The 27751-nt window shown below is 34.3% G+C and overlaps 1 protein-coding gene across 1 annotated transcript; it reads left to right on the top strand.

The window, feature by feature from the left end:
- On the top strand, positions 1-27751 carry LSm7 (U6 snRNA-associated Sm-like protein LSm7). Its single transcript, XM_090408807.1, has 4 exons — positions 1-320; positions 11055-11172; positions 20314-20385; positions 27477-27751. Exons 1-4 carry the CDS (start codon positions 312-314, stop codon positions 27614-27616), a joined length of 339 nt encoding a protein of 112 aa, XP_090264933.1. The 5' UTR covers positions 1-311; the 3' UTR covers positions 27617-27751.

Genomic DNA, 27751 nt, shown 5'->3' with positions numbered 1-27751 from the left:
AGTGACTCACCATAGTCTTTGACTGAAAGTCACTACCATGACTTATGATAAACTTTGACGTTGTAATTCAAATATAGGGTTTAGAGGATTTATTATGTAGGAAAGTTGCATCTGCAAATTTTGAAATTATTTATGTCTCATTAAATGAAGTTAGAGATTACAATCAATTCTACCATTGATTCTTTAATATTAAAATATAAACTTCAAAATAAAAGAGGGCACTGTCTTCTCTCTGTGTGTTATTTCATGCTTTCAGTCAGTTTTGTATTTGTATATTATTGCTACATATCTGGATTATTCTCATTTTGGAAATGAATGCTGTAAGTTTTTTTTTTTTTTTTTTAAAGGAAAATAAAAATAAGAATGTAGAATTTTCTAATATATATATATATATGGCCACTCACTAGATTAAAACAACTGAAACTCTCTATTATTTGTAGTGTAGAAGGAGTCTATCCTAAAATAATCTATACCTGTAGTGAATATGTAACAAGGCTGAAGAATATTTTCGAAAATTAAATTTTGACGTTTCACATTAGTAAGCCCAACTTGGCGTATTTTAAAAATCTTAATCCCTTTAAAATTAAAAAAAAAAAACTACTCGATATAAACAGCATCAGGTAACACGAATTTTAATTGCGGTAGTTATTGAATAAAAATATGAAATATTTTGGAAGTTTGAAAGTAAACTTGTCCACAGTTTTATGTTATTAGTTTAAAAAAAAAAATTAAAGTAACATTATAGAACAACTCAAAATTCGTTCATGAAACTGGATTATTATTGGATAGTGATTGCTAGTGACAGTACTGATATATTTTATATTACAAAAGATAAAAATATGTTTCATATAATGAAATAATGAGAGCAGCGTTATTAATTTGGAACCATGTACACCATTCTTCTCTTTATTGTTCTTTTACTTTCTGCTGTGCATTTAAAAATCTTTTGTGTATGTGTTCTATAAATCCATTCACAACTTATATGTGTCTGTCGTATACTCTTTTCTGCCAGTTTGCTAAACTCTGCAATCTGTGGCTTGTTAACTCTGCCTTTGGAATGGGTCTAGAGTGTTAACTACTTATGATTAACATTCCATATCAGTATATGGAATGTTATCAAGAGATCACCTTAGTAACTTAATTCTGCATATTTTCTTTGTCATTCCATCATCTACCCATGAAACTGGTGTAGAATCCATGTAAGTTAAGGTGACTATACCTTCATACTGGTATCACGTTATCCTCTTCTCTTTCCTCTAATACTGTGCGAAAATTAGACATAAGTGAAAGTAGTTTCTTGGTCTCAAAATAATTAGTGTGTGTGTTAAATGTTATTGTACACATAACAAAATAACACAGAGACCACACTTCTTTTGTTTCATCAACTTATGTAATACGTGTCTTAAAATACAAATATAAGTGGAAATATGCAACTTCACTATGCCATATTTGCCCACTTAAGCATGCTATTGTCATTATATAAATTGTGTTATTACATAACATAATTCTCCAATAAAGAGGAGTTATTTCTGTAGAAAGTTTCTTTCCTTTTACGTATTTACTTGAAGTGTATCATTTATGTATATGAAAAAGATTGCATTTGTGTATATTTCTAACATATGCCTCAGTGTTAAAAATGAATTATTTAAGGATTTGTTCAAGTTGACAACCAAACACAATATTTGCAAAACTAGAACAGGAATGGCAAAATTTTATCTCCGTATTGAAGTTTGCAGATACATGCATTTTTTCATGGAAAAATTGCAATGCCAGAATTCCAAAAGCTGCATACTCTGTGGGGGAAAAAAAAGAGAGATTGTCTTTAGTTTCTATCTTTAGAGTCCATATTGGGATTACTGTAATAGTCCCTGTGTTACTAAATGCACTTTTAGCTTTTGCTCTTTCTTGCTCTAACATCGAATTTTATGATTTTTGAACAACTAATGATTTCTATGAAACTCTTGTAATTTCCTTACTGGACCTTCAGGGATTAAAAAAATAACAATAAGTAGAAGGTCCATACCTAACTGCTACATCTGTTATAATCACACCTTAAATTCATTTACTACCATGCATCTGTAAACCTTTTGCAACATGGCAGCTGTTACTCTCCAACATGCAAGAAACATATTGTTTATTCCCTTTCTTGTTATACTGTTATAACTTATAGGAATGGCTGAGAGTCCATCCAACTTATTGAGAGGAGCTTATCTTTCCACATGTTTCCCTGAACAGTTTGTCTCAATTATATCATACTTCCTTGTGTTTATCAAACTCTGTAGAGTAAATTTTCTCAGTTTCTCCTCATGATTTACATCCCACATCCCTGATATTATTTTGGTTACTTGTCTCTGAACTCAATTTTTCCACCTCTTGAAATCCAGCCAAACAATTCTGTATGTTCAGTATCTTTACAGTGTATTCCCTGAACCATAATTTCCTGTCAGTTACCACTCCAAGATCCCTCACTTCCTTTGTTACCCACATGAAGCCCCATCACTAGCATGGTACTATGCCTTCCACATTTGAATTCTAGAACAATAACTTTGCATGTATATGTGTTGGACTTCATCAGTACTCATCTGCTTACCTTATTAGCTCATTCAAATCTCCTTGAAGAGCCTCTGTATTAGTTTAGCCCTCTCCTCTTCAACTTTGCAACATCTGCAGGCAGCTGACTCCCCAGTCAGTCCTGTGGTTAAGATGACTGGGTTAATCATAGGTAGTTAACTTAACAGCAGTCTTATTATTCCATTTATCACTCATTCCTCTCCCAGAAACTTGCTGTTTTCATCTTACAAAACAGGCAAACTAACTAGAAAATATGTAAAGGTAACATACATAATATGATGGCTCATAGCTTATGTTGCTATGACTGTAATTCTAATTAAATCAAACCCTTACCCACTCCAATATATCCATTAACCAATTACTTATTGAACTAATTTTTCTTAATTTCCATAATACTTAGCTATGTATCAATATACATTTAGCTGGGTTGCTGAAACAAGATATTTATTCTGGGAGATAATCACCATGAAATATTAGCTTGAACAATTGAGATACCCCTCACTGTGCCCAGTCAGGACATTAGGATTACTCCATTTTTTGAACTCAGCCTGTGATTTCCTTCCTGTGGTTGTGCACGTACATATTATATTGTTGAGCTTATGAAATTCCTTTGGTGACCAAGGTGAAATATTGGTGCTAATTTAATTAAAAAAATAGAGTTATTTTATTATTATCTCTAGACATCTGTTTCTTCCTTGAGGCAAAAACATAGGTGATAATCAGCATCTAAGTATCCATATCAGGTCTTTGTATCTTAGTCATAAACTAACTTTTAAATACTTCAACCACCACTGCAGAGAAATATACTATACTATAATTTGCTACTTTTTTAACTCCACCCATATGCAGTGGTGCTATCTTACCCTCTTTCCACCTCCAAATTTGAAACATTGGCTATGTTTTCCATTTCCTTCTCCAGTCAGCCCTGTTATTAACATCATTTTCGTCTGGATTACATAATCTGATTAAGTGATCATTAAATAATTCAATAATATGTTTTGCTGTAGTCATCATCTTATCGTGTCCATCCAATAAGATCACTTTCATCACTCAACACCTGATATGTACCCCAAGGGGGGGGGGGGTGACTTCGTATTGACAATCTTCCTCCGAATTAGTCTGTTATCGTCAGCATGCCATTATTGTCGGCTCTTATATATCTGTATTCTTATTATATATATATAAAGGCACTTTCAGTCCATCTAGATCTTGGTTTTCCTGAAGTTTTCTAGTTATTCTATTCTATTATCGAGAACTGTTTTGCAAACCTTTCCTATGCCTTTTTATTTAAAGTGTGTGACTTTCAACAGAAAGGTACACCCTGCCACCTAAGATTAGCTCTGCTCACCCATTATTGAATACTGACAATGTCAAGGTCCTTCCGATTATCATAATTTTTTAATATGATTCTGCCATTGGTGCCATCTGTTCACTTTCCTAATTTTTCCTCAGAAAAAATTAGGAAATAGTCCAGAGATATGAACTCGTATCTCTAATTCTCTAATCAGCTGTTTTCTTTCTAAATGCAGCTCTGAAATCTGTAAGTTAAAATTTGTTTGAATACTATAGATACAGCTAGTTTAGTGGTAGACTGATTTCTGTTTTATTCCATCTAATTGATTCAACTGGCCAACCATCATACTAGCCTTGTTATTCTTTATATTCTGAGTCCATATTTAGTTTGCCATCATCACTAAAAAAAATTTTAAATAGTTGAACTGTTTTACTTTGTCTGTAGTTCCCTGTTCATGATGTTAAACTCTTAATTAAATCTAATACCAGCAAGCATGCAAGATTCGTTAATAAAGAGTATGAAAATAGGCAGGAATGTTGAAAACATCTGAGTTTAACATCATAATGTAAAGAGTAACATCTCCCAGTTTTATATTAAGATTCATTGCCGCTTTCCTTCATAATGTGATTCATATAGATGATGAGTGAGAGTGGAGATAGTTGTGTACCGACCCTTGTCTCAAACCTGATTTCACATCATATCATCTTCCTCTATTTCCATCAGTTCTGACTTATAATTCAAACATGTATTGCTCAATATAAAATCCCATTTGTTTAAACTCTTTTTTATGTGGTTCCCACCCACAAACAATTATTAGTCAACCTATAATACATTTGTACCATGGATGGGCTAAGGTTTTTTTTTTATTTTTGTAATTTTTTTTATTTATTTTTGCATAGTCCAGAAACCCTGCTCCAGAGACCAAACATGGAACTTTTTCAAGCCACTTCAGGCCTCCAGTAAGTGTAGCAGTGGTGGTCTCAGACATGGTGATAAAATTCATCTCCCACCTAAAGACAATTCCAAACATTCATCCGGGTGGGACTCGAACCTTCAGCTTATTGGTTGGAGAGTGGGTGTGCTAACCACTAGGCCAACCAGATCATTTAACCAGTGGTCTCCAAACTTTTTTGATCGCATACACCCAAGACAGAAAAAATAAATAGCACGTACCCCCAATTGATTGAGCAAAAATCTATTGTAATAAGTATTGTAAAGAGGAAATGCCTTGTATCATCATATAATAATTAAAAACGCTAGATATTTTTATACATTATTTTTATTATTAACAGCTTACAAACACATTTATTACAATATTTAATGTGAACAATGGCCTTGCATTTCTTTCATAATTACTTGAAATTCTGTTTTGATGGCCTCTGATACTACGATACGTTGCTTCTTTAAATTATCTGCAATGATTTCTATACGCTACCAATAGTATTTGCTGATAAGGGAATACATTTTAGTTTATCTGCATATTCTTTTCCATGGATTATTTCTACCATTTTTATGGCAGTTGGGAGTACAAGTGTTTCCCCAATGGTGTGTGGCTTTTGGTCTTTTGCAATTAAGAATGCAACCTCAAGAGATGCCTCCAAATATTTATTGCTAATTTTAGTGAATTTTTTTAAGTTGTTGGATTGAGAATTACATGTCTTCAAACATCATTCAAAGAATTGTAAAGATTTGTGTTCATGTTCAGGATGCTTAGTTTTTAAGTGTCTTACTAATAATGATGGTTTCATACTTCCATTACAAAGCGTCTCATGACACAATACACATGTAGGACGAGGTTCATTGTTGACTATCGTTGATATAAATCCCCATTTCAAGTGGTCTTCTTGATAATTTTGAACTTTCTTGGGCAAGGTTTTGTTAAGTTTCAGATTAATGTTTTTATCACTTAATTTGACTGATAACGAACTTGTTTGAATAGAAGAATCAATCTTATCTTTTCCTTGTTGTTCTTCTGATGTAGAAGTACTATCGTAATTATCTTCAATTCGCGATTTCTTTGGAGGAAATTTTTTTAACTATTTATCCATTTTGTGAGGGTTAATTTGTAAAATTTAAATATAATCATTTACTATTGATAATATCAAACACTTTTTAAAAATGTAAGCAATTTTGATAATATTAATTCACTATTTCTAGTGTAAACATAAAAGTAAGCACAAAAAGGCATTGGAATTGCACAGAAACAATATATACTAAAAAATCATTAAACTTACTACTAATAGTCAAATAATTAATACAACTGTGGTGTCATCTGTAGATAGCAGGATAACTAAGCAATTTTCCTTCTCTAGTTGGGCTTGTCAACACTAGGATGCTCTGCAAACAGTGGCAATGATAAGAAGTAAGAGATTTACTCCCTAGTTTTAAAAAACATGACAGGTTTGCCATGGACAATCATGTGTGCAAAGTCGCCCACAAATTTAAGTTTACACGATCTTTATAACGTCTTTGTCTATATTAGATATATGTTTAATCGATGAAAGAAAGTAATATTTTTATCTTTAATTATTACTTAATTTTTTTCCAATCAATATAAAACTTTTTTTCACGTACCCCCACGTATCAACTCGCGTACCCCAGGGGGTACGCGTACAACACTTTGGAGACCACTGATTTACACCATGGTGTTATGAACAGGTCTCTTGTTACATGCCTTTCCATGTCTACAAAATGCTTAGAAATCCTTGTTATAGTATCATGATTTCTCAACTGTGAACCTAACTTGTTTTTCTCCAAGTTTCCCTTAATCTTTTTTTCTTAGCCTCTTCTCGAGTATGCTTGTATAAATCTTACTTGAAACATTCACTAAAGAATAAGTTTTAAAAGAGGTAAACCGTGAGTAGACATAACTATACATAAAAATATAACGGAAAAACTCACGTAGAAAAATTATTTAATGGTATAATTTTCGCCCGTGTGTCACAGGCATCTTCAGTACTTCAGCTTTTTGGAATTGTCAGTTAATGTTTAATTTTTGTGCCTAATTGTACTGAAGATGCCTGTGACACACGGGCGAAAATTATACCATTAAATAATTTTTCTACGTGAGTTTTTCCGTTATATTTTTATGTATATTCACTAAAGAAATTCCTCTGTAATTCCCACATTCAATTTTATTTCACTCTTTATGGTTAGTACTATGAGAACTCTACTTCAATCATCTGGAATTTGACATTCTTACCAGGTCTTTTGAATTATGTAGTGCAGCTAATGAAAAACTTTTAGATCACCATATTTGAGTTTTTCTGATTTAAATATCATATCTACACCCAGCTGCCTGTCCACATTTCAAGTTTTTGATGGCTTCTTCTATTTCAAGTATTAATACTCTTGATTGCATTCCTCTTGAATATTTCCCCCATGGTTCTGGTTTCATTTAGAACCTTTCAAAGTAATTATTCTACACATGTAGAATATCTTTATTTATCTTCAGTTTTCATATCATTATTATCATCTCTAATTCCTTTTACTGTATGTTTTTTCAATAGCTTCTAGAGCATTTTGCTGCCTTTCTAATGTTTATCTTCTATATTCTTACCTGTCTTCTAATGACTTTTGTGTAGAACACATACTAGGAACTTTCAGTGTTTTTTTCTTTTCCATGACTGCTTCTATAACTTCTTGTTCTGATTTTTTCTATCCTTACAATAAACCTTCATGTCTGTCTGGCTGAATCAATGTTTTCTTCAGTCTGCCACTAGCTCTTCAAGGTTTCGAATGCTTCTTGTTTTCAAATGCTTTCATTTTTTTCTTGAATAATATTCATGTATTTGAGTCTACTGTTCAGCCATGAAAAATGCTTGATTTTGATTATTTTTAAACCTTTTGTTCATATTTTTCTTTTTAATATAAATTTCATTTTTATTTTACTTAAGCTAAATGGTGAGGGGGGGGGGGTAATAGACTGGTCATTACTCCACTTTCCTTACTATACTAGTCAATTTCTATTCTTTTTTTCTTTTCTTTTTTTTTTATGACCTTCATGCAGTTGTTCTTCTCTCCCCCCTTCTTCCTAACACACTTACCATAATCTCTTTTGTTCCCCTAATACTGCTTAATTTGAGTTTTTATTTCCCATTTGACACACATCTTATCCTGTTCACTCTATGTATATATATATACAAACTGTCAGTCAGTATTGATATCCTTTGCTTTCCTGTTTATCCACAGTTGAAAAATATTGAATCAAAATCAACAAATTCTGTTGTATATTATCAGATATGTTAAATTTAAGACAGACAGAATAATAATTATTATTTTATTATTAACATTTGACCTCCATGGAATCAGAGAATCATCGTGGGAGGTACTCACTATTGCATACAATGCTCATCCAACCAAGTCTTAAACTGATTCAATGTGTCCACATCCACAACAGACTCAGGCAATGCATTCCACTCATCAACCACCCTCCATACAAAGAACCTGCTTCTCACTCCTTTGCTCTCACACCCTCCTTATACAGTTTCCAGCAATGGCCTCTTGTTCTACTCCCCTCTCCCATTCTATGAAAAATCTCTTCCATATCTACCTGATAACAACCCTTGACCAGCTTATATGTCTCAATCATATCCCCCCCCCTTCCTCCTATTCACAAGGCTCTGCAACTTACATTCAATCTGTCCTTGTACTCCACATTCCAAAGACCACTGACTACCTTTGTGAATCTTCTCTGTACCCTTTCCAACATATCCTCGTCACCATGAAAACCCAGTTACCAAATCTGCACAATAATCCATATGAGGCCTGATCAAGGCCTTATACAGTGGAATCATAACCTCTCTATTTCTACATGTCAGGGTTCTCCTCATCATTGCCATAATTCGATGTGATGTCTTCACAACTTGTGCAGTGTGGCCCCTGAATTTCAGGTCCTTGTCCACCATCACTCCTAGATCTCTCATCTCCTCTACTTCTATTAAAGTTTCCCCACCAAGTGTATACTTTGCATCCCATCGTTGCTTACCAAATCTCAAAACCTTACACTTGGCAACATTGAACTGATAGTTCCACTTACCTGCCCATTCATGCAATCTATTCAAGTATATAATGTATAAAAGTTAAATCACTTTTCATCACCATGCCCTTCCCCCAATACACAAAACAGATTGAGGACTGCTGTATCATGTAAAGATGTATAAGTTAAAATGTTAGTAAAATTTAAAGAGAGAGAGAGTCTTTAAAAAAAAAAAATCCCATTGATAAGTCAGGTTAAAGCAGATTACAGAGAATTTATGTAATTATTATTATTACGTAACACCTCCAGGGAGTCCAATGACTCATCGAGGGAGGGCACTCTAAACTCTGTCTCCACTGCTCAATCCACCAACTACCATCATCATCTACACCAGCGTCATCCACTGCCCATCATCATTACTAGTATTTTCACAGACAATCACAAATTTACATCCATGCCCACAAGCAGGATTCGAATTTTGACGAATCGAAAGGGGGGTATCCCCCTTTTGAGTCATCAGAATTCAAGGAGAACCGGCCTACCAGTCCCGAACTCGTGGGGGGGGGGGGGGGCAACCCTATTGAAGACTCGACACTCAGGGTAGCCCCTGAATGTTGAGTCATCAGAATTTCAAGGAGAACCCGCTTACCAGTCTGGAATACGGGGGTTGTGCACCATAGGTGCCAGGGGACGTATCCCCTCTCCCCTAGTAATAATATAATAATTTATTGCTTCTCTTGTTCCTTTGATGATACCCTGTGATGGCAATAAGATTTATATGAAACAAAGTTTCTTGTCTGTGGTGGACCACCTAACACATTTAAGATAATTGTACTGTATGAAATGTGGATAAGTGCAGACAACTTAGCTTCAGTGATTTAATAATACTATTTGCTAATTGACACGTTCTTTGGTTCATACAAATAGTTTTTTTGTTATAATTTTGGTTATGGTAACCCAATGCTTGGATTGCATTTCACCAACAAAATGGCATTCCGATTAGTGATGGACTTAAGTTTTCTATATTTATCAGCAGACAACAACTACACAATCATAATAAAACAACACTTAAGTTAAGGGGATAATAAATCCCATATTATTTTATTTTACAGCCGGGTACGAAACTTGGAGATCGAAATCTAAGAGTTTCATCTCCTAGGAGCTGCGTTTTACATTATGAGAAAATAGTGACGGAGCTTGCTCCAACTTTGACACTAGTTGCCTAGTGTTGTACTACCCAAGTGATGACTTACGTTTGGATTCGCCGATAGTTCTTCGGCATGAAACTCTTAGATTTCGATCTCTGAGTTTCGTACCCGGCTGTAAAATAAAATGATATGGGATTTATTATCCCCTTAATTTATGTTGCCGGAAAAATAGCCTTTTGGCTGTTTATCGTAAAACAACACTTATTAAATATTTCTCTCTCTCTCTTTCTCATAATGCAACAGGAAATTTTCATTTGTAACTTTATATACTTTTATGTTATAAAATGATCTGCATTGAAAGTTATTCTTTGGACTGTCAGGTAGGTGAAGCATTAAAAAACAACAACAAAATAAAGTTTTGCACGGTGACTCTTAAGTCCATTTTACAAACATTTTTTGTTCACTTGAAAGTAATGCAAACTGTGGAAATCAAACAGTGTTGGCTGCCATGATTGTAGATGAAAAACACAATAAGAATTGATGCATAGTATGCTGAACAAATTCGCATAGGAGTGATTAAAACAAAAATGTTTATTAAAAATTCTAATCGAATAATGAAGGAATCAAGTGATTCAACAATTTAAATAACATAAAATAGAAAATCACAAAATAATTTTAAAAACAAATTTTATGTTTTCTTATTGTTTACTTACTTTTTTTTGTTTTCATTTGCAGTAGTTGATGATTTTGTCACGAATCAGTACCTGTCACAAACTTTCTTTTCTACAGATATTCATAATGGCTGACATCATTACAAACAGTGATGACTCAATTCACAGTATTGATTAAGTATGAAAAGTGGAATTGTATACTATAAAAATTTTTAAATTTCTTGAAATGAAATAATATAAACCAGTTTTATTCATGAGAGCTACTGCATCCTATGTAATAAAAAAAAATAGTGGAATGTTCTTTTCTTTATTTTCTGTACCACTAGAATTTATTCTTGATACACAGTGGTTTATAATTTTTTTTAGTTCAATTTTTTTTTTTCCCCTTTTAGCAACAAGCTGTGGAACGAGGGGCTGGTGATAAAGAAAAGAAAAGGAAGGAGAGCATTGTCGATTTGGCTAGATATTTAGATAAGCCTATAAGAGTAAAATTTCAAGGTGGAAGGGAAGGTAAGATTTTTGAGATTATTGTAATAATTTACTTTCTTGTATGGTAAATATTACCAGCTTCATGTATCTCTGTAGTATTAAATTGATGAGTTGATTTCTGAAAGAATATCATCATCCATGAGTATACTATCAGATTGCTCAACATGATTAGGTATACATTATTAGCATCCTATTAGTTTTTTTCAAATGAAACTGTTGTTTATCAGGTCTCATGTGCACATCTAACGATAGGAACTGTTAACATCTTTTGGTCTTCTAGGGAATTTTAAGTACATCAGTTCACCACAATTGTGGTCATTGTAGACTTTTTTGTGCCATTCGAGCATCAAACACATGTTTTAATAGCCTTTCCTTTCCTGGTTAGTAACCATACTACCTAAGGACTCTCTTCACACATTCTTAAATGTAACACTATCAGATTTCTTTCTAATATCTTCATTTTTAATATGAATCTACTGTTATGTCATCCATTCACATCCCTAATTTTCCTCAGAACTTTCATGGTCAGGGCTTGAAAAATTTTGTGTTGACTCACCAGTCAGGCATATATCTCTCTCATCAGATGTTGGCCTGCATAAACTCTACCCACAGTTGCCTAATATATCATGTATTTATTCCTGGATCTGGTCAATTAATTAGCTTTTGTTAATGAATCACTTTTATCTAAAAAGCAAAGTGTCTTCTATGTCATTTGTAAGCAAACTTTCAATATCATAAAAACTCAATAAAATAAAATCCTTAGGTTTATGCGTTTCTGGATTTTGACTGGCTCCGAAATATTGTCAGGTGATAGGACTAGTGAAGTCATGTGACAGTGGCAACTCAGAAAGCGATTAAAACACATTTAGATTAGAATCAACATAATTGAAATATTTGAGGAAATATTTTCACATGTGCACGTTGTCTTGTCACAATCAACTGGTTATCTTGCGGTAAAGCTGGAATGCTTTCTGAGGGGAAAATGATTTGTGTGTATCCTATCTTCTCATTGGTTGTTTTCCATTACTACAAATTCAGTGATAATCAACAAAATGACTATTTGTAATGATCAGCATTACCCAGGATACAATAAAGGTAAACATGTAGAACTATGTATGATGCAAAACAGAATCATCCTTATGTAAATAAAACTGATATCAACTAAAAATTCTCACATGTCACAAAACAAGCAGATGAGTGCATTTTTCAAACTATGCTCATGGCTGTAATCTTTTGATCAACTGTTTTATTTGTAACCTGTCTCCCAGATCCATAAGCTAAAATTGATTTAAACACAGTCTACGAAACAGCATTTTGCCTAATTTCTCTTCTTCCATATAATAAGTTTTTATTCAACTGATTCCACACTTACAAACTTTACTTATTCTGTTATTTCCAAATTTAATTGGTCATCTTCACTAAAGATTGTATCTGAACATTTGGAATATTTTACTTGTTCTTTAGGTTCTCCATTGAGAAGGTAGCAGTAGTTTTCTATGCTACTGCTTATTTTCATACCCAACTTGTTACAGCAGTTATTCAGTTTAATTAAAGAGTCTTAGAGATAGACTTGTACTGGATTTATTTGAGAGTATAACATCATCTGAATAAAATAATGAGCTGAATTGAATATTTCTGATTTTTATATTAAGTTTAATGCCACTTTCTTTCCTTGTCTTTATTATATTATTAACATTAGACCTCTATTTTGTCAAAAGACTGTGATATAAACTTATTCATGGTTTCTGTACTTGCCACACTCTTAGACAATATATTCCACTTAGTGCCTGCTCTCCATGCAAAGAGACTCCTTACTTGGCTTCTACAAATGGCCCCCTTGTTTCTACCCTGTCTTCCTCTGCTCTAAAAAAAATCTTCTCCACATTAATTTGGTAACATCCCCTTCACCAACTTATATTTGTCAGTCATATCTCTCTCTCTTCTTTTATTCACAAGGCTCTACAAATTGCATTTCTTCAATCTATCTTCATGTCCCATCGCTGACTTAGTAAATCTTCTCTGGACCCTCTCTAAAATATCCTCATTCCTTTGAAAACCAGGTGATTGGATCTGTGCACATACACAGTAGTCCATATGTGGCCTAATCAATTCTTTATACAAGAGAACCATCACCTTTTTGCTTTTCCATGTGGAGATCCTCCTCCTCATCACTTCCATAACCTGTTGTGATATTCTCACAAATTTTTATCAGTGTGACCTCTAACCTTCAAGTCTGTTTCCACCATTACTCTCAGATCTCTCATCTCTTCCACATCCTTCAAAATTTCCGTATTAATTATATAATCTGAATTCCATCCTTGCCCATCAAATTTCAAGATCTTACACTTTGCAGCACTGCTTGGTAGCTGCACTCAAACAGCCTATTCAGATATTCCTGTAAGACATCTGCTTTAATTCTCATAGCTCTTCTCAACTCCACATAATTTCCAATGTATTTCCAGTTATAACTATCCCAATATCATTAACATACAAGTTAAACAATAATGGTCCCAAAATAGAGCCCTTCGACATGCTGCACGTGATCTTTCTCCTTTGGGATACCACTCTCCATACACAATATTTGGTTTTACATCAAGACATCTTTCTCTATCTCCTTCAATTCTAACAGCTAATTTTACAACTTAAGTACAGTCCCCCCCCCCCTTATCTACTGGGGATACGTTTCAAATACTTCAGTGAATACCTGAAACTGCAGATAGCACCGAACCCTATATATACTATGTTTTTTCCCTATACATACATGCATACCTATGATAAAGTTTAATTTATAAATTAGGCACAGTAAGAGATTGACAACAATAACTAATAATAAAATAGAACAATTACAACAATATACTATAATAAAAAAGTTATGTGAATGGAGTCTTATTGACCTCGGTGTACGATTATTTTTCTTTCCTTATGTCGAGAACTTTCAGCTTTTCACTTAAAGGAAGCACTTTACTTCTCTTTGGCATGTCCAAATTGCCAGCATCGCTACTCTTGCACTTTGGGATCATTATTAAGTAAAGTAAGGGTCACTTGAATCGACTGTTGTGATACTGCAGCAGGTCAATCCAATAACCAAGACAGCTACTAAGTGACTAACGGGCAGGTAGTGTGTACAGTACAGTGTGGATACGCTGGACAAAGGGATGATTCATGTCCCGGGCAGGACAGGGTGAGATTTCAGTATGCTACTCAGAATGCCATGCAATTTAAAACTTATGAATTATTTCTTTCTGGAATTTTTCATTTCATATTTTTGGACCAGGGTTGACTGCAGGTGACTGAAACCAGGGGGGGGGGGGGGGACTGCAGTATAAGGCTATGCATTGCTTTGTATAATTTTCCATTCATGTCAGATAATTGTAGGATTTGAGCAGCTTTTATCAGCATTTATTATATGCCTTTTCCAGCTCAATAAAACTTAAATACAGATCTTTGTTATATTTCCATTATTTCTTGACTGTTTGTCAAAATCTGATCCTGACAATCCTGTGTGACCTGAACCCGGTTTGTTCTTCGCCAAGTTTCTCTTCCACAATTTCCTTAGCCTTTTCTCAAATATGCTTGCATAACCTCCATCATATTTGATCATTTCTGATCAAATGTCATGCCTTTCCACATTTCAGGTTTTTGTGGATTTTAAAACCTTGGGTATTGATTTGTACTCCTGATTGCATTCTACTTGAATGTTTTCTATCCCTGTATTGTCACTGCTTGTTTTGTTTAGCAATTTTCAAAGTAATTATTCTAGACATATAGATTATCTTTAGTTTTCATGTCACTTTTATCATTAATTTCTTTTACAGTACTCTTCTCCATTTCTGAGTTTTTATTATATCTTCCAGAATATTTTGCCCCTTACCAACATTTCTCTTCTATATTCTTACCAAAGTCTTTCCACGACTTTTACTCAACTACTTTTACACATAGCTTAGCTATCTTAGATTTTTCTCTCTCATTGGACATTTGCTAGAAGCTTTTGGTGTCCTTTTCTTCTTTTCCAGGACTGCTTCTTTAATTTCTTGTGTCTATTCTTGCAGACAACTTCACCAGCTGGGTTTCCTTCTTCAATGTGTCTTCAGAATTTGCTACTGAGACTCCAAGGTTTGGTTCTTGTTTGTGAACTGTTGTTCTTTCTTGAATAATGTTTGCTTAGTTGAGCTTGTAGTTCATCTATAAAAGTTTAGTTCTTTTTAAAGATTTCTTACATGCCATTTGTTTTAATGTGATATTCGTTTTTATCCTACTTAAAAGTAAGTGACGATCACTTCCAGTTTCAAATTCTCTGCATTATTCTTGTATTCTGAACCATCATAAAGATATCGCTATCAACAATTCTCCTTTTCTCAAAATGAAGGAGTAGTGACAATTCAACTACCATGAAGATAAAATCTTTGATTGGAAGACAACTTCAAGTAGTTATGTGGGCAGACTTCAAAATGCAGAAATGGATAATGAAACTTTTTTTTTTGTGCTTATGGTCCCATGAAAGACTTCCAAAGTATACATATTCTTGTACTTGCTCTATTTTATGATTTTCTGTTGGTATTTTTATATTTAGTTAGTATACTTAACTATGAACAAAGCAATAGATAAGTATACTAACAGTTGATTTTTTTCTTCATATACTTTATTTATTACTGTATATGATCTTGACATATTCCATATCTCTTTAGGAATTTAAGAATTTTTTTTGACTGAATCAAAAGCTTTACTGTGGACTATAAAACCTATAAAATCATTTTCTCTTAAAAATGATTTAGTGTTGATCAAGCTAAACAAAACTTTTCTGAATCGAGCTTATTTGTGAGGCTGAATTTCCATGATATTCTGTTTCTTCTTATTATATTATTATTTTCTTTCTATTTTTTAATAAATAGTTTATATACTTTGTGACAATAGGCTGATGAGCCTGTAATTTTCTATTGTTTTCTTATTACTTTTTTTTTCCCAACAAGACTAACATGATAGTTATTTTGTATATCTTTCTTTTAGCATGGGATGATTAAGGGTTAAAGCTATATAACTGAGAGGAGACCTGCACATAGCCTTGAAAGAAGTGCAGAGAACCGACAAGGGCTTCTGACCCTAATGTCCAATCCTCACCTTCTTGTGGTGCACCCTGTTAGATATTTACCTGGATACTGAATGAACAAGGATGGGCTGGCAATTTGGGATTTAGCCGACCAAATTGTATTCTTATTGGCTTAAACAAAAATTTCAAATGATGGTACAACATGATATAATTTCATGCCAGCTGGGGCATCACCCTGTTAAACAAGGTCCCCATTGTTTTTGCCAGGGCACACAGCGAAAAGTCAGCTATGGAACAAATCCTAAAACCCACCCCAACTTAACATCACCAGAGTTTAAGATTGGTACTATCAATATAAGAAGCCTGAATGGCAAAGAAATGGAACTAGCTAAGGAATTGGATAAGTACCAGATCGACATAATAGCGGTGACTGAAACAAAAAAGGCAAAAACTGGTGAGATCTTTCTGAGCAATAAATATGAAATGTTATAGTCGGGCAATGACAATCAAGGAAAAGAAGGAATAGCCATGGTATTCAACACAAAATACGAGGCTAATCTTCGTGAATGGCAGTCAGTCTCAAGTAGAGTTATGTGGGCAAATATGAGAATGGGGAACTGGACTATGAGACTTATTTGTGCCTATGGTCCCACAGAAGATTCTACTAAGGTAGAATTGGAGGAATTTTTTGATGCTTAAGAAAAAGCAACTGACACAATGAAAAAGGAAAAGTTGGTCTTTGTTGGGGATCTGAATAGCAGAGTAGGAAATGATTGTCAGACATACAAAAATATTTTGGGAAAATTTGGAGAAAAGAGCAAAGCTAATAATAATGGCAAACACCTATTGGATTTCTGCTCAGGACATGGACTGGTTATTACTAACACCATGTTCCAACATAAAAATGTTCACAAATTCACATGGAGAGAAGAAGCAAGGAATAAAGCACCTCCTAGCACAATTGGAAGTACGACGGTACATTGCGCCCTTTGATTGGAATAGGCCTAAGTTCGATTCTCATCGTGACGGGAAGAATCTTTATCTGGATGATTTCAATCGAAGGTGAGTTAGTCGATCTCATACGGAGGTAGTAGGGTTTTTTCTCCCAGAAACTCGGGTTTTTCATGCTGCATACTGACAAATTGACCCTTCAGAACACACGCAATTTACAGACAAAAAATACTAGTTGTGGTGGCGGTAGATGGCGTTGATGGAGATGATTCATAGTAGAGGTTCGGTGTAGTGGTTGAAACAGTTGTAGGTATCCCACAATGAGTCTTCGGACTCCTTGGAGGTATCAGGAATAATAATAAGAAGAAGAAAAGCTCATTGACTATATTATCGTTGACAGTGATGTTTTCCCACTGGTGCAGGACACCAGACTGTACAGAGGATTTGAAATTGAAAGTGATCACCATTTAGTCTTGAGCAGGATAAAATTGAATTTCATATTGAAAAGAATAACATGTAAGAAAGTTTTAAAGCGAATAAAAATTGAGCAGCTCTCAGATGTGAACTGTAGGCTAAAATATACAAAGATTATTGAAGAAAAAATGAAAGAGTTTGAGAACAGGGAGATTCAGTGGCAAGCCTTGAAGAAAACCCTGATTGACTCAGCGCCAGAGAGGCATGTGGTGAGGTTGTTTGCAAGGATAGAAAAATCAGAACTCATGAAATTCTTATTACTTTCTTATTATTATTAATTTAATTTTATTATTATAATCATCATCAGAGATCTTTAGGGAGTTAAGGAACCATCAAGGGAGGCTGTACATCATCCACACCAGCAATCATATCATCTCTTGAACTCATTCATGCTTTATGCACTTGCCACTTCAACAGCCAAATTGTTCACCTCCTTCACTGCTCTGTTAGAGGAAAAATCTAGCTGTTCGCTTAACTGCAAATGAACTGAACTTCTGGTGATTCTCCCTTGTCCTCTCCACTTTCCGTATAATAAAAAATTCCATCAACCAGTAACCTATAGCATCCTTTCAAAGGTTTGTAGTCCTTTATCATGTCACTCTTACTTCTCCTGTTTGCTAGCTGCAGTCCACATATTTTCCGTCTGTCCTCATAACTTACATTCCATATATCATCTTTATAATTTCTTTGTACTCTTACCACAGCCTCCTCATCTTCTAGAAACCAGAAAACTAAATCTATCCATGATAGTCCAGATGTAGACATATCTAGTCCTTTTAAAGATACAAAATAACTTATCTTTACAAATCGATGTTTGCTTCAGCATTGTAATTATCCTTTGAGTTGTATTAGCAGTTTTTTTTGCTGTGGCCTTGAACTTCAACTTCCTATCAGTTTCTCCAAGCATAACCCTACCAGTATAATTATGCTATTAGAAACCTTATCAATCAAAATGCATAACTTTTCACTTAGTAACATGGAATTGATAGTCATTATCATTTGCTTACAGTTATAGCCTGTTCAAGTCATTCTGTAAGTACTGTATATCAGTAGCACTCTGATTGCCCTGCCTGTCTTTGCATCATTAGAAAATAATTGAACATCTTCTCTCAGGTCCTTCCCGATATCATTAATGTACACATTAAAGATCTTATTAAGCAAGAGATCTAATGGATCTCTTGCTTTAACTGCTGATTTTATATTCTACTGACATTGTCCCATGTGCTGGTTAATAAGAGTGCACATTCATTTCATCCTTATCCTGTTTGTTCTTGGAACTCTATAAACACAGTCAGATACTACATCCTTTAAGCATCTTTTCAATGCATCCCATGCACTGCTGGTATTCTTTCCATTCAGTAACTGATACCATGAGATTGAACATAGTGGTCTCTTGAATTCATAATTTCCAGCTTTGTAGCTCAGCATGTAAACCTTTTCTAATTGGGACATCCATATACCGAGCTACTTCTCCAGGTTAGTATAACATAATTATTGTTACCAACAGGTGGCAAAAGAGTTGCATCCTTAACTAAGACTCCTCTTGATGTTATGATCAAATCTGACACCCTTTGACTTCAAGTTCTTTCTTTCTTATTCTACTTGAGAAAATTGTCTCATAACAGCTCTGTGAATTCTCCTTCATACTTATATTCAGTTTTCTCTTCTGTCCAATCAATGTTCAGATATTTTAAGTCACCCATTATGATTACTTGTTTAGCAGCCATTAGGCTAATTTGGGTGATGCATTTCATCTCCCTAGCAACTGAGCTACCGGGTCTGTAGCAACACCCCACCATATATTTCATCCTATTGAACTCCACTTCACACTAGATAGCCTCAAACTCACTGCTTCATGGAACATTGTTGCTATTATTGCTTTCAATAGTTTCTACCTTAACTGAACTCAAATCATCTGATTATTTTTATTGGCTAATAATGTGTCACATGTTTTGCTTTGTTCTATTTCATTCTGTTAATTTAATCATGTTTGTTATTTTTCTTCTAATTATATGATGCACTTCCTAGGCCTATTTTATTGATGGCTGAAAGACCTTTAAATATTCTGATATGAGATGATAAAATATAACTGTGTTCATTTTTTATTTGTTCATTATGAAAATAGACTTATCTCTGTCCATTTTCAATTCTTTGTGTGTGTTGTTTTTATTTTTTCCCAGTCATGCATTAAAATCTCCTAACATTAATGTTTAATTTGTAAGATCTTTTATCATATCTGACACTGCCAGAAATCTTCAATCTTTTCTTAACTGCTTGATTAATATATTTGTGTGATTTCAATTGTTTTCCTTTCTGATATTTGTACTATTAGAATATGCTGTGTGGTCTGATATTTCTACATTTAATAACCTTGTTTGCTATCTTTTGTTTATTGGAAGCTTGCAGTTCTTTGCTTGGCATTTGAAACAGGGAATGGTCTTACACCAGGCACTGAAAACCATTTTATATATATGGATGTGTAATAGTATATAAAAATTATGGTAAAAATTCAGAATTTATTATTAATTATAACATTTTAAGGAAAGTTTACATTTTTTAGCTTCTTCATAAATCCATGCATTCTTCAGATAAAATATTTGTAAAATCTCAAAAAATATTAAAAATTATGTACTGGCTTTCATGTATAATTGTTACATGCTCAAATTTTTAATTAACAATTTAACTTTTCATAGCAACTGGAATTCTTAAAGGATTTGATCCATTGTTGAATCTTGTGCTTGATAATACAACAGAATTTTTAAGAGGTAAATGAGTTTTGATAATTCTTCATTAGTTGTATGGTTACAATAAGTACATCAGAATGTATGTACACATAACATACACATATTGTCAATAATCTTTCATAAAAAATTTATTGTCGTATTAAATGAAAAATAAACATACTGATAATAATTAAATTTGTTTTCTTTCTTGGATTACAGTGCAAGTGCTTCTTTATCAATTGAAATTTTAATGACAAACGCATCAAATCTGCTTAGGCACCACTAAGCTTGCAAGACATTGACAGATGGGGGGGAGTGGGGGGGCATGCGATGGGTGCCAGGCAGTATTAAACACAATTGTTGAGTTACATAGCTTAGCACAGATAGCACCTGCCACCAATCAGTTGTAATGGCAAACAATTTTGAACCCATTTTTATTATCTCTTTATACAAATGGCCACTGAATTAGAAACCTCTATGCAGCATATATGCAAAATACTTGGTCACGTGTCACCATATGTTCTAGGCAACGGCAACTATTTAAGAATGCTGCTGGTCAATAATCATCAGTAGTGTTGATCACAATGGGATACAAAGGATCTTTCGTAGTTTGATAAAGGGCACTTATTGTGAATGGCCATCTGGCTGGAACCATGATTTTGAAAACAGCAGAGCCGACTTGTTTCTCAAAAGGTGAGATATCCCAGGTGTTTAATTAGTGGAAAAATAGCCCACATTGCTTGTCTAAGAGGAGTAACTGTGGTCCTAAGACTGTCTGTCGGGAATGTCATCATCTAAGAAGGTTTGTATGGCAAACAGAATTCTCTGTATATAACAATTGACCAAAGCATTTAATGACGGCTGTTCCTGCTTAGCATTTACCAATTCCCTATGCATAGTAGGGAATTGGTAAATGTTAAAGAAGATTCAACATGGTGTTAAATAAAAATTTCTAATTCATTGGCCAGTGTGTGTGTGTGTGTGTATATGTTAAAGATACCAAGCAATTTTATAAGCTAGGTTTTTAATCTTTTTTCCCAAGTAAGCACACAGACAAGTAAGTCAAAACTTAAGTACCGTACTAGGAAATGATAAATTATAATGGAAATACCCTTTTTAACATAACTGAATTCAAATGAAAATTTTAAAAATAAGCACCATTTCAACCGTGTTAAATATACAGTGTAAAAATGGAATTGCTTTTGTTTTCTAAACCATGTTATTTCGAAATCGTATTTAAAAAAAGCCATGTAGAAAGAGAATTAGCTGTATATAAATCTGAGTTCTTTGGTGCCATGGAGCAATGCAACATAATGTGCCATGGTAAACAGGTTTTTGTTCTAGTAACTGGTGAGATCCATGCTTTCACTTACATATATTTGATGTTATGTGACTTCCTCTGGGTCGTTTTCCTGCCAGGTTAGCAGGAAAACGACCCAGAGGAAGACCAAGGTATAGGTGGATTGATACGGTACAAAGTGCCTTAGACGATAGAAATATAAGATCTGATAATGTTGGAGTCTTGACAAGTAACAGACTGATTTGGAGGAAAATTGTATATAGGAAATTAGTAATGATGTAAATTTTTCATGTAGTACTATCATATCCTGTACACCCCTTGAGGGTACATGTCAGGAATTTGAATGATGATGATGATGATATTTGGCGTTTGAATCCAACATGTTCCACATACACACACATTCTTTTTAACTGGGAATAGAAAAAAAGCCAGTGATATTTTAGCATGCCACATATGCTCCAAAATGGCATTATAGTGTGAGACCCCTTGACACTTCTGCACATGGCAGAAGGAGAATCCATTCCAATAATAGGGTAATCAGTCTGTCTTGTGGGATGAGTTTGTTTATTATTACATGCCAGAAAATTAGTTTTTGTTTTATGAACATTCTAGTTTTTAAAGTGGTAACTATTTTAACACAATTGATCGTATTCATGCAGTAAAACAAATAATAGAAAAAGCAGAAGAAAACCAATTGCCTCTCTGATTAGCCTCCATTGATTATGAAAAAGCATTTGATTCTATCAAAACTGATGCAATAATCAAAGCACTCCAGAATCAGGGAGTTCCTGGAGAATATATGGACCTCCTCCATGTAATATACCTCACAGCAACAATCCAACTTCACACGAGCAGCAATAAAATATCAATTGAAAAAAGTGTCCGACAAGGAGACTCTATCACCCAAAATCTTTAAGCAGTCCTTCAAGATATATTTAATAATATAAACTGGACAAACCTTGGTATAAAAATTAATAATAGAAACTTGACACACCTAAGATATGCAGATGATATTATAATTTTTGCAAACACTCCAGAAGACTTTAATAATAATGATAGGAAGACCTATATCATGAAAGCAGAAAAGTCGGTCTAAAGATAAACAGAGAAAAACACTAAAATCATGTTTAATCATTTTGTAACATCAAAAAACATAATAATAGAAAACAATTTCTTGGAAAGAGTCTCTTCACATACATACTTAGGTCATCTCATTAATCTAAGCTGTGGACTCCAAAAGGAAATAAATAGGAGAGTTAAACTTGCCTACAGTGCATTCATAAAATTGAAAAGCATCTTTCAAAACAATGATGTCCCACTCTGTTTAAAAAGGAAGACATTTAACCACTGTATACTTCCAGTCATCTCATATGGTTGTGAAACTTGGTCACTAACAAAAGCACTGGCAAATAAATTAACAACAACTCAAAGAAAAATGGAGAGGTTGGTTCTAGGCATCACATTAAAAGATATGAAGTGAAACACCTGGATAAGAAGCCAGACTCACATCAATGACATCATTCTTCACCACAAGTGACTAAAATAGAAATGGGCCAGACATCTATCCAGAAGAGAAGATGAGCGATGGACCACCATACTAACGAATGGATTCCTAAAGAAGGGAAAGGAGGCCAAGGTCATCCTAAAAGAAAGTGGAGAGATGAATTGTCAAATTTTGTTGAGGAAAATTGGTCAACCATTGCCAACAACAGAGAAAGGTGAAAAGAATTGGAGGAGGCCTTCATCCAGCAGTGGACAGAAAATGGCTGAAAAGCAGAACTATTTTGCTTGTATAACAGTTGGAAAATTTTACATATAAAGCACGTGATTTCACGTGTTGATGGCAAATACGTACATCGCCTTATTCCTTTCTCCCTTTCAACACGAATTGACTCTTCTTGGCACTGTGCCAGCTATGGTTCTCTCATCTGTGGCCAGACTATACTTCAAGAGATTTTTTTTTCAACATTCACATGACCATTTGGCATTTGGGTAGTCCAACATATCAGTGCATTCCAATGCCAGTATACTATAGCAAAGAAATCTGGTTGTCTTTCATGCTAAATTTTAAACATCATCATCAAATTCCTGACATGTACTCTCAAGGGGTGTACAGGATATGATAGTACTACATGAAAAATTTACATCATTGCTAACTTCCTATCTACAATTTTTCTCCAAATCAGTCTGTTACTTGCCAAGACTCCAATATTATCATTATCAGATCTTATATTTCTATCGTCTAAGGCACATTGTAACGTATATCAATCCACCTAAATCTTGATCTTCCTCTGGATCGTTTTCCTGCCAACCTGGCAGAGAACACTTGTTTTGCTAATCTTTCCTTGCCCATTCTGTTTAAGTGACCATACCGCCCGAGATTAGCTCTGCTAACGCATTCCTGGATGCCGACAATGTCAAGTTCTTTCCTGATATCCTCGTTTTTAATATGATATTGCCATCTGTTCATGACTCTCATATCTGCAGTCTCTAGTCTTTGGTCATGTGTTTTACTTCTGACCCAGCTCTCAGATCCATAAGTTAAAACTGGTTTGAACACTGTCTTGTATACAGCTAATTTAGTGTTCTGACTAATTTCTCTCTTATTCCATATGTATTTGTTCAATTGACTTCCTACCATACCAGCTTTGTTGATTCTGTTGTCTATTTCCATATTTAATTTACCATCTTCAATAAAAATTGTGCCTAAGTAACTGAAATGTTTTACTTGTTCCACAGGTTTCCCCGTTCACAACACAGTTGACATTTTCAACAATTCTACCTATTTTCATTGTCTTTGTCTTTTTAATGCTGACCTTCATACCATATCTATTACAACAGTTATTCAATTTAGTCAGGGAATCTTGCAAACTTGTAGCAGATTTATTTAGAAGTATAACATCATCTGCATAAAGCAAAGAGCTAACATTAACATCTCCAATTCTGATGTCATGTTTAATGCCACTTTCCTTCATAACGTGAAATCCATATAGATAATGAATAACAGAGGCGATAATGTACATCCTTGTCTCACACCAGATTTAACATTAAACCATCTTCTGTACTTCCTTCAATTCTAACTGCTGACTTACAACTCAAATACAGACAAAGTATTACTTGATATAATGCCCCATTGACACAATATAACTGTAGCATATTGAATAGCTTCTCTCTTGGCACCTTGTCATATGCCTCTTCTAGATCGACAAAACTTAAATACAGATCTTTGTTATATTCCCATGCTTTCTCCACTATTTGTCATAAAGTGAAGATCTGATCCTGACAGCCTCTGTTTGGCATGAATTCAGCTTGTTCTTAACCAAGCTTTTCTTCCACAAATCTTCTCAACCGTTTCTCAAGTATACTTGCATAGATCTTGCCAGGAACACTCAGCAGGGAAATACCCATGTAATTCTCACATTCAGTTTTATTTTCCTTTTTATATATGGGTACTATTAGAGCTCTACTCCAATCATCGGGAATTCGTCCCTCTGTCCAGGCTTTCTGAACTATGCAGTGCAGCCACTGTAAGACTTTTATACCACCATACTTCAGCATTTCTGGTCAAATATCATCTACTCCTGCTGCCTTTCCACATTTCAAGCCTTTAATGGCTTTTTCTACTTCAAGTATGGATATGTATTATTCCTGACTGTATTCCTGTTGAGTTTTTTTTACCACTATGCTATCACTGCTTGTTTCATTTAGCAATTTTTCGAAGTAATTACTCCATACTTCAAGAATATCTTTTTCTCCTGTTTTCATGTCACCTTTATCATCTCTAACTCCTTTTACAGCACTCTTTCTGCATTTCTAAGCTTCTTCAAAAACCTCCAGAATATCTTACCACTTTCTTGATATTTATTTTCTATGTTCTTGCCAAAGTCCTCCCATGACTTTTGTTTAGCTAGTTTTACACAGTGTTTCGCTTTCTTACATTTGTCTCTGTATTCTCTAAGATCAAAAGCTGACTTATTTGCCAGGAACTTTTGATATGCTTTCTTCTTTAACTTCCTGTGTCCACCATGGAGTTCTGATTTTTCTGTCCTTGCAGACAACCAACCCACATACCTCTGGCTGAATCAATCAGGGTTTTCTTCAAGCCTTGCCACTGAATCGCCAAGGTTTGGTTCCTGTTCTCGAACTCTTTCATTTTTTCTTCAATAATCTTTGTGTATTTTAGTCTACAGTTTACATCTGAGAGCTGTTCAAGTTTTATTAGCTTTAAAACTTTCTTACATGTTATTCTTTTCAATATGAAATTCATTTTTATTCTGCTCAAGACTAAATAGTGATCGCTTCCAATTTCAAATCCTCTGTACATTCTGGTGTCCTGCACCAGGGGGAAAACATCACTATCAACAATAACATAGTCAATGAGACTTTTATTATTCTTTGCCTCTTCTCTCCATGTGAATTTGTGCACATTTTTCTGTTGGAACATGGTGTTAGTAATAACCAGTCCATGTCTTGAGCAGAAATCCAACAGGTTTTTGCCATTATTATTAGCTTTGCTTTTTTCTCCAAATTTTCCCAAAATATTTTTGTATGTCTCACAATCATTTCCTGCTCTGTTATTTAGATCCCCAACAAGGACCAACATTTCCTTTTTCATTGTATCAATTGCTTTTTCTAAAGCTTCAAAAAATTCCTCCACTTCTACCTTAGTAGAACCTTCTGTGGGACCATTGGCACAAATAAGTCTCATTGTCCAATTCCGCATTCTGATATTTGCCCACATCACTCTACTTGAGACTGCCTGCTATTCAAGAAGATTAGCCTCGTATTTTGTGTTGAATACTATGGCTAGTCCTTCTTTTCCTTGATTGTCATTTTCTGAATATAACATTTTGTATTTATTGCTCAGATAGATCTCACCAGTTTTTGTCTTTTTTTGTTTTAGTCACCCCTATTATGTCGATCTGGTACTTATCTAATTCCTCAGCTAGCTCCATTTCTTTGCCATTCAGGCTTCTTATGTTGATAGTACCGATCTTTAACTCTGGTGATGTTGAGTTGGGGTGTGCTTTCAGATTTGTTCCAGTAGTTGACTTTTCGCTGTTCGCCATATGCCCTGGTTCCCTGCCAAAGACAACGGGGGCCTTGTTTAACCGACCGACGCCCCAGCCGGCATGGAATATTGTCATGTTGTACCATCATTTTGTATATTGGTTTAAGCCAATAAGAATACAATTTGGTCAGCTAAATCCCAAATTTCCAGCCCATCCTCGTTCGTTCAGTATCCAGGTAGATACCCAACAGGGTGCACCACGAGGAGGTGAGGATTGGACATTAGGCAGAAGGCCTGGTCGGTTTTCCACATTCCTTTAAAGGCTACGTGGAGGTCTCCTCTCTGTTATACAGCTTTGACCCTTAAGCACCCACTAAATTTTAAACTAGAACACAAAATCAAGACACCTTGCTTATCTTGATCTAAACCAAGCCCTCGGTATTCCAGTTTGTTTAGTTAAAGTTTCATTGTAAAAAAATATAATACATTATGCTGGGAAACATACAGTAACATCCTCTAACTAAAGACTGATAACAGTACAGTTATTGTGAGTGTAATTTTTTTGGCCACTAACTTAATTTTAGAATAAAATTACACTTATTTTTTTTATTTTATTTAAATTTAAATTTTATTTTTATTTAAACCAACAAGTTTCACCATATAGTGAAACTTGTTGGCATAATTTATCATTAAATTCATTGGTCCATAAAAAAAACAGTAATATTATTCTAAAATCAGTACAGTTACTTTAGTGGCTACTTTTTATTGCATAAAATTTAGCTAACTAGAATTATAATTTTCAGTTTTCAATTTTTATATTAGATCCTGATGATCCATACAAATTGACAGAAGATCAAAGACCTTTGGGGTTAGTTGTCTGTAGGGGCACAGCTGTTGTTGTCATATGTCCAATGGAAGGCATGGAGGCCATATCAAATCCTTTTGTTCCACATGAGGGTTAATATTTTTTCATTACTTCATCTTCAGCATAATGCATCTCATCATGATTCTATATTTGCTTTCATGAAAAGAGTTAAGTGACTCATTGCACTCCATGTTATCATTACTTGTAAATAAATTTTTTTGTTTTCTGTTTA

This window comes from Typopeltis vanoorti, chromosome 2, assembly GCF_054136105.1.
Source record: "Typopeltis vanoorti isolate ZY-2024b chromosome 2, IOZ_Tvanoo_1.0, whole genome shotgun sequence".
Taxonomy (NCBI): Eukaryota; Metazoa; Arthropoda; class Arachnida; order Uropygi; family Thelyphonidae; genus Typopeltis; species Typopeltis vanoorti.
Note: the sequence above shows the minus strand (reverse complement) of the source record. Positions and strands in the feature narration are given on the sequence as shown.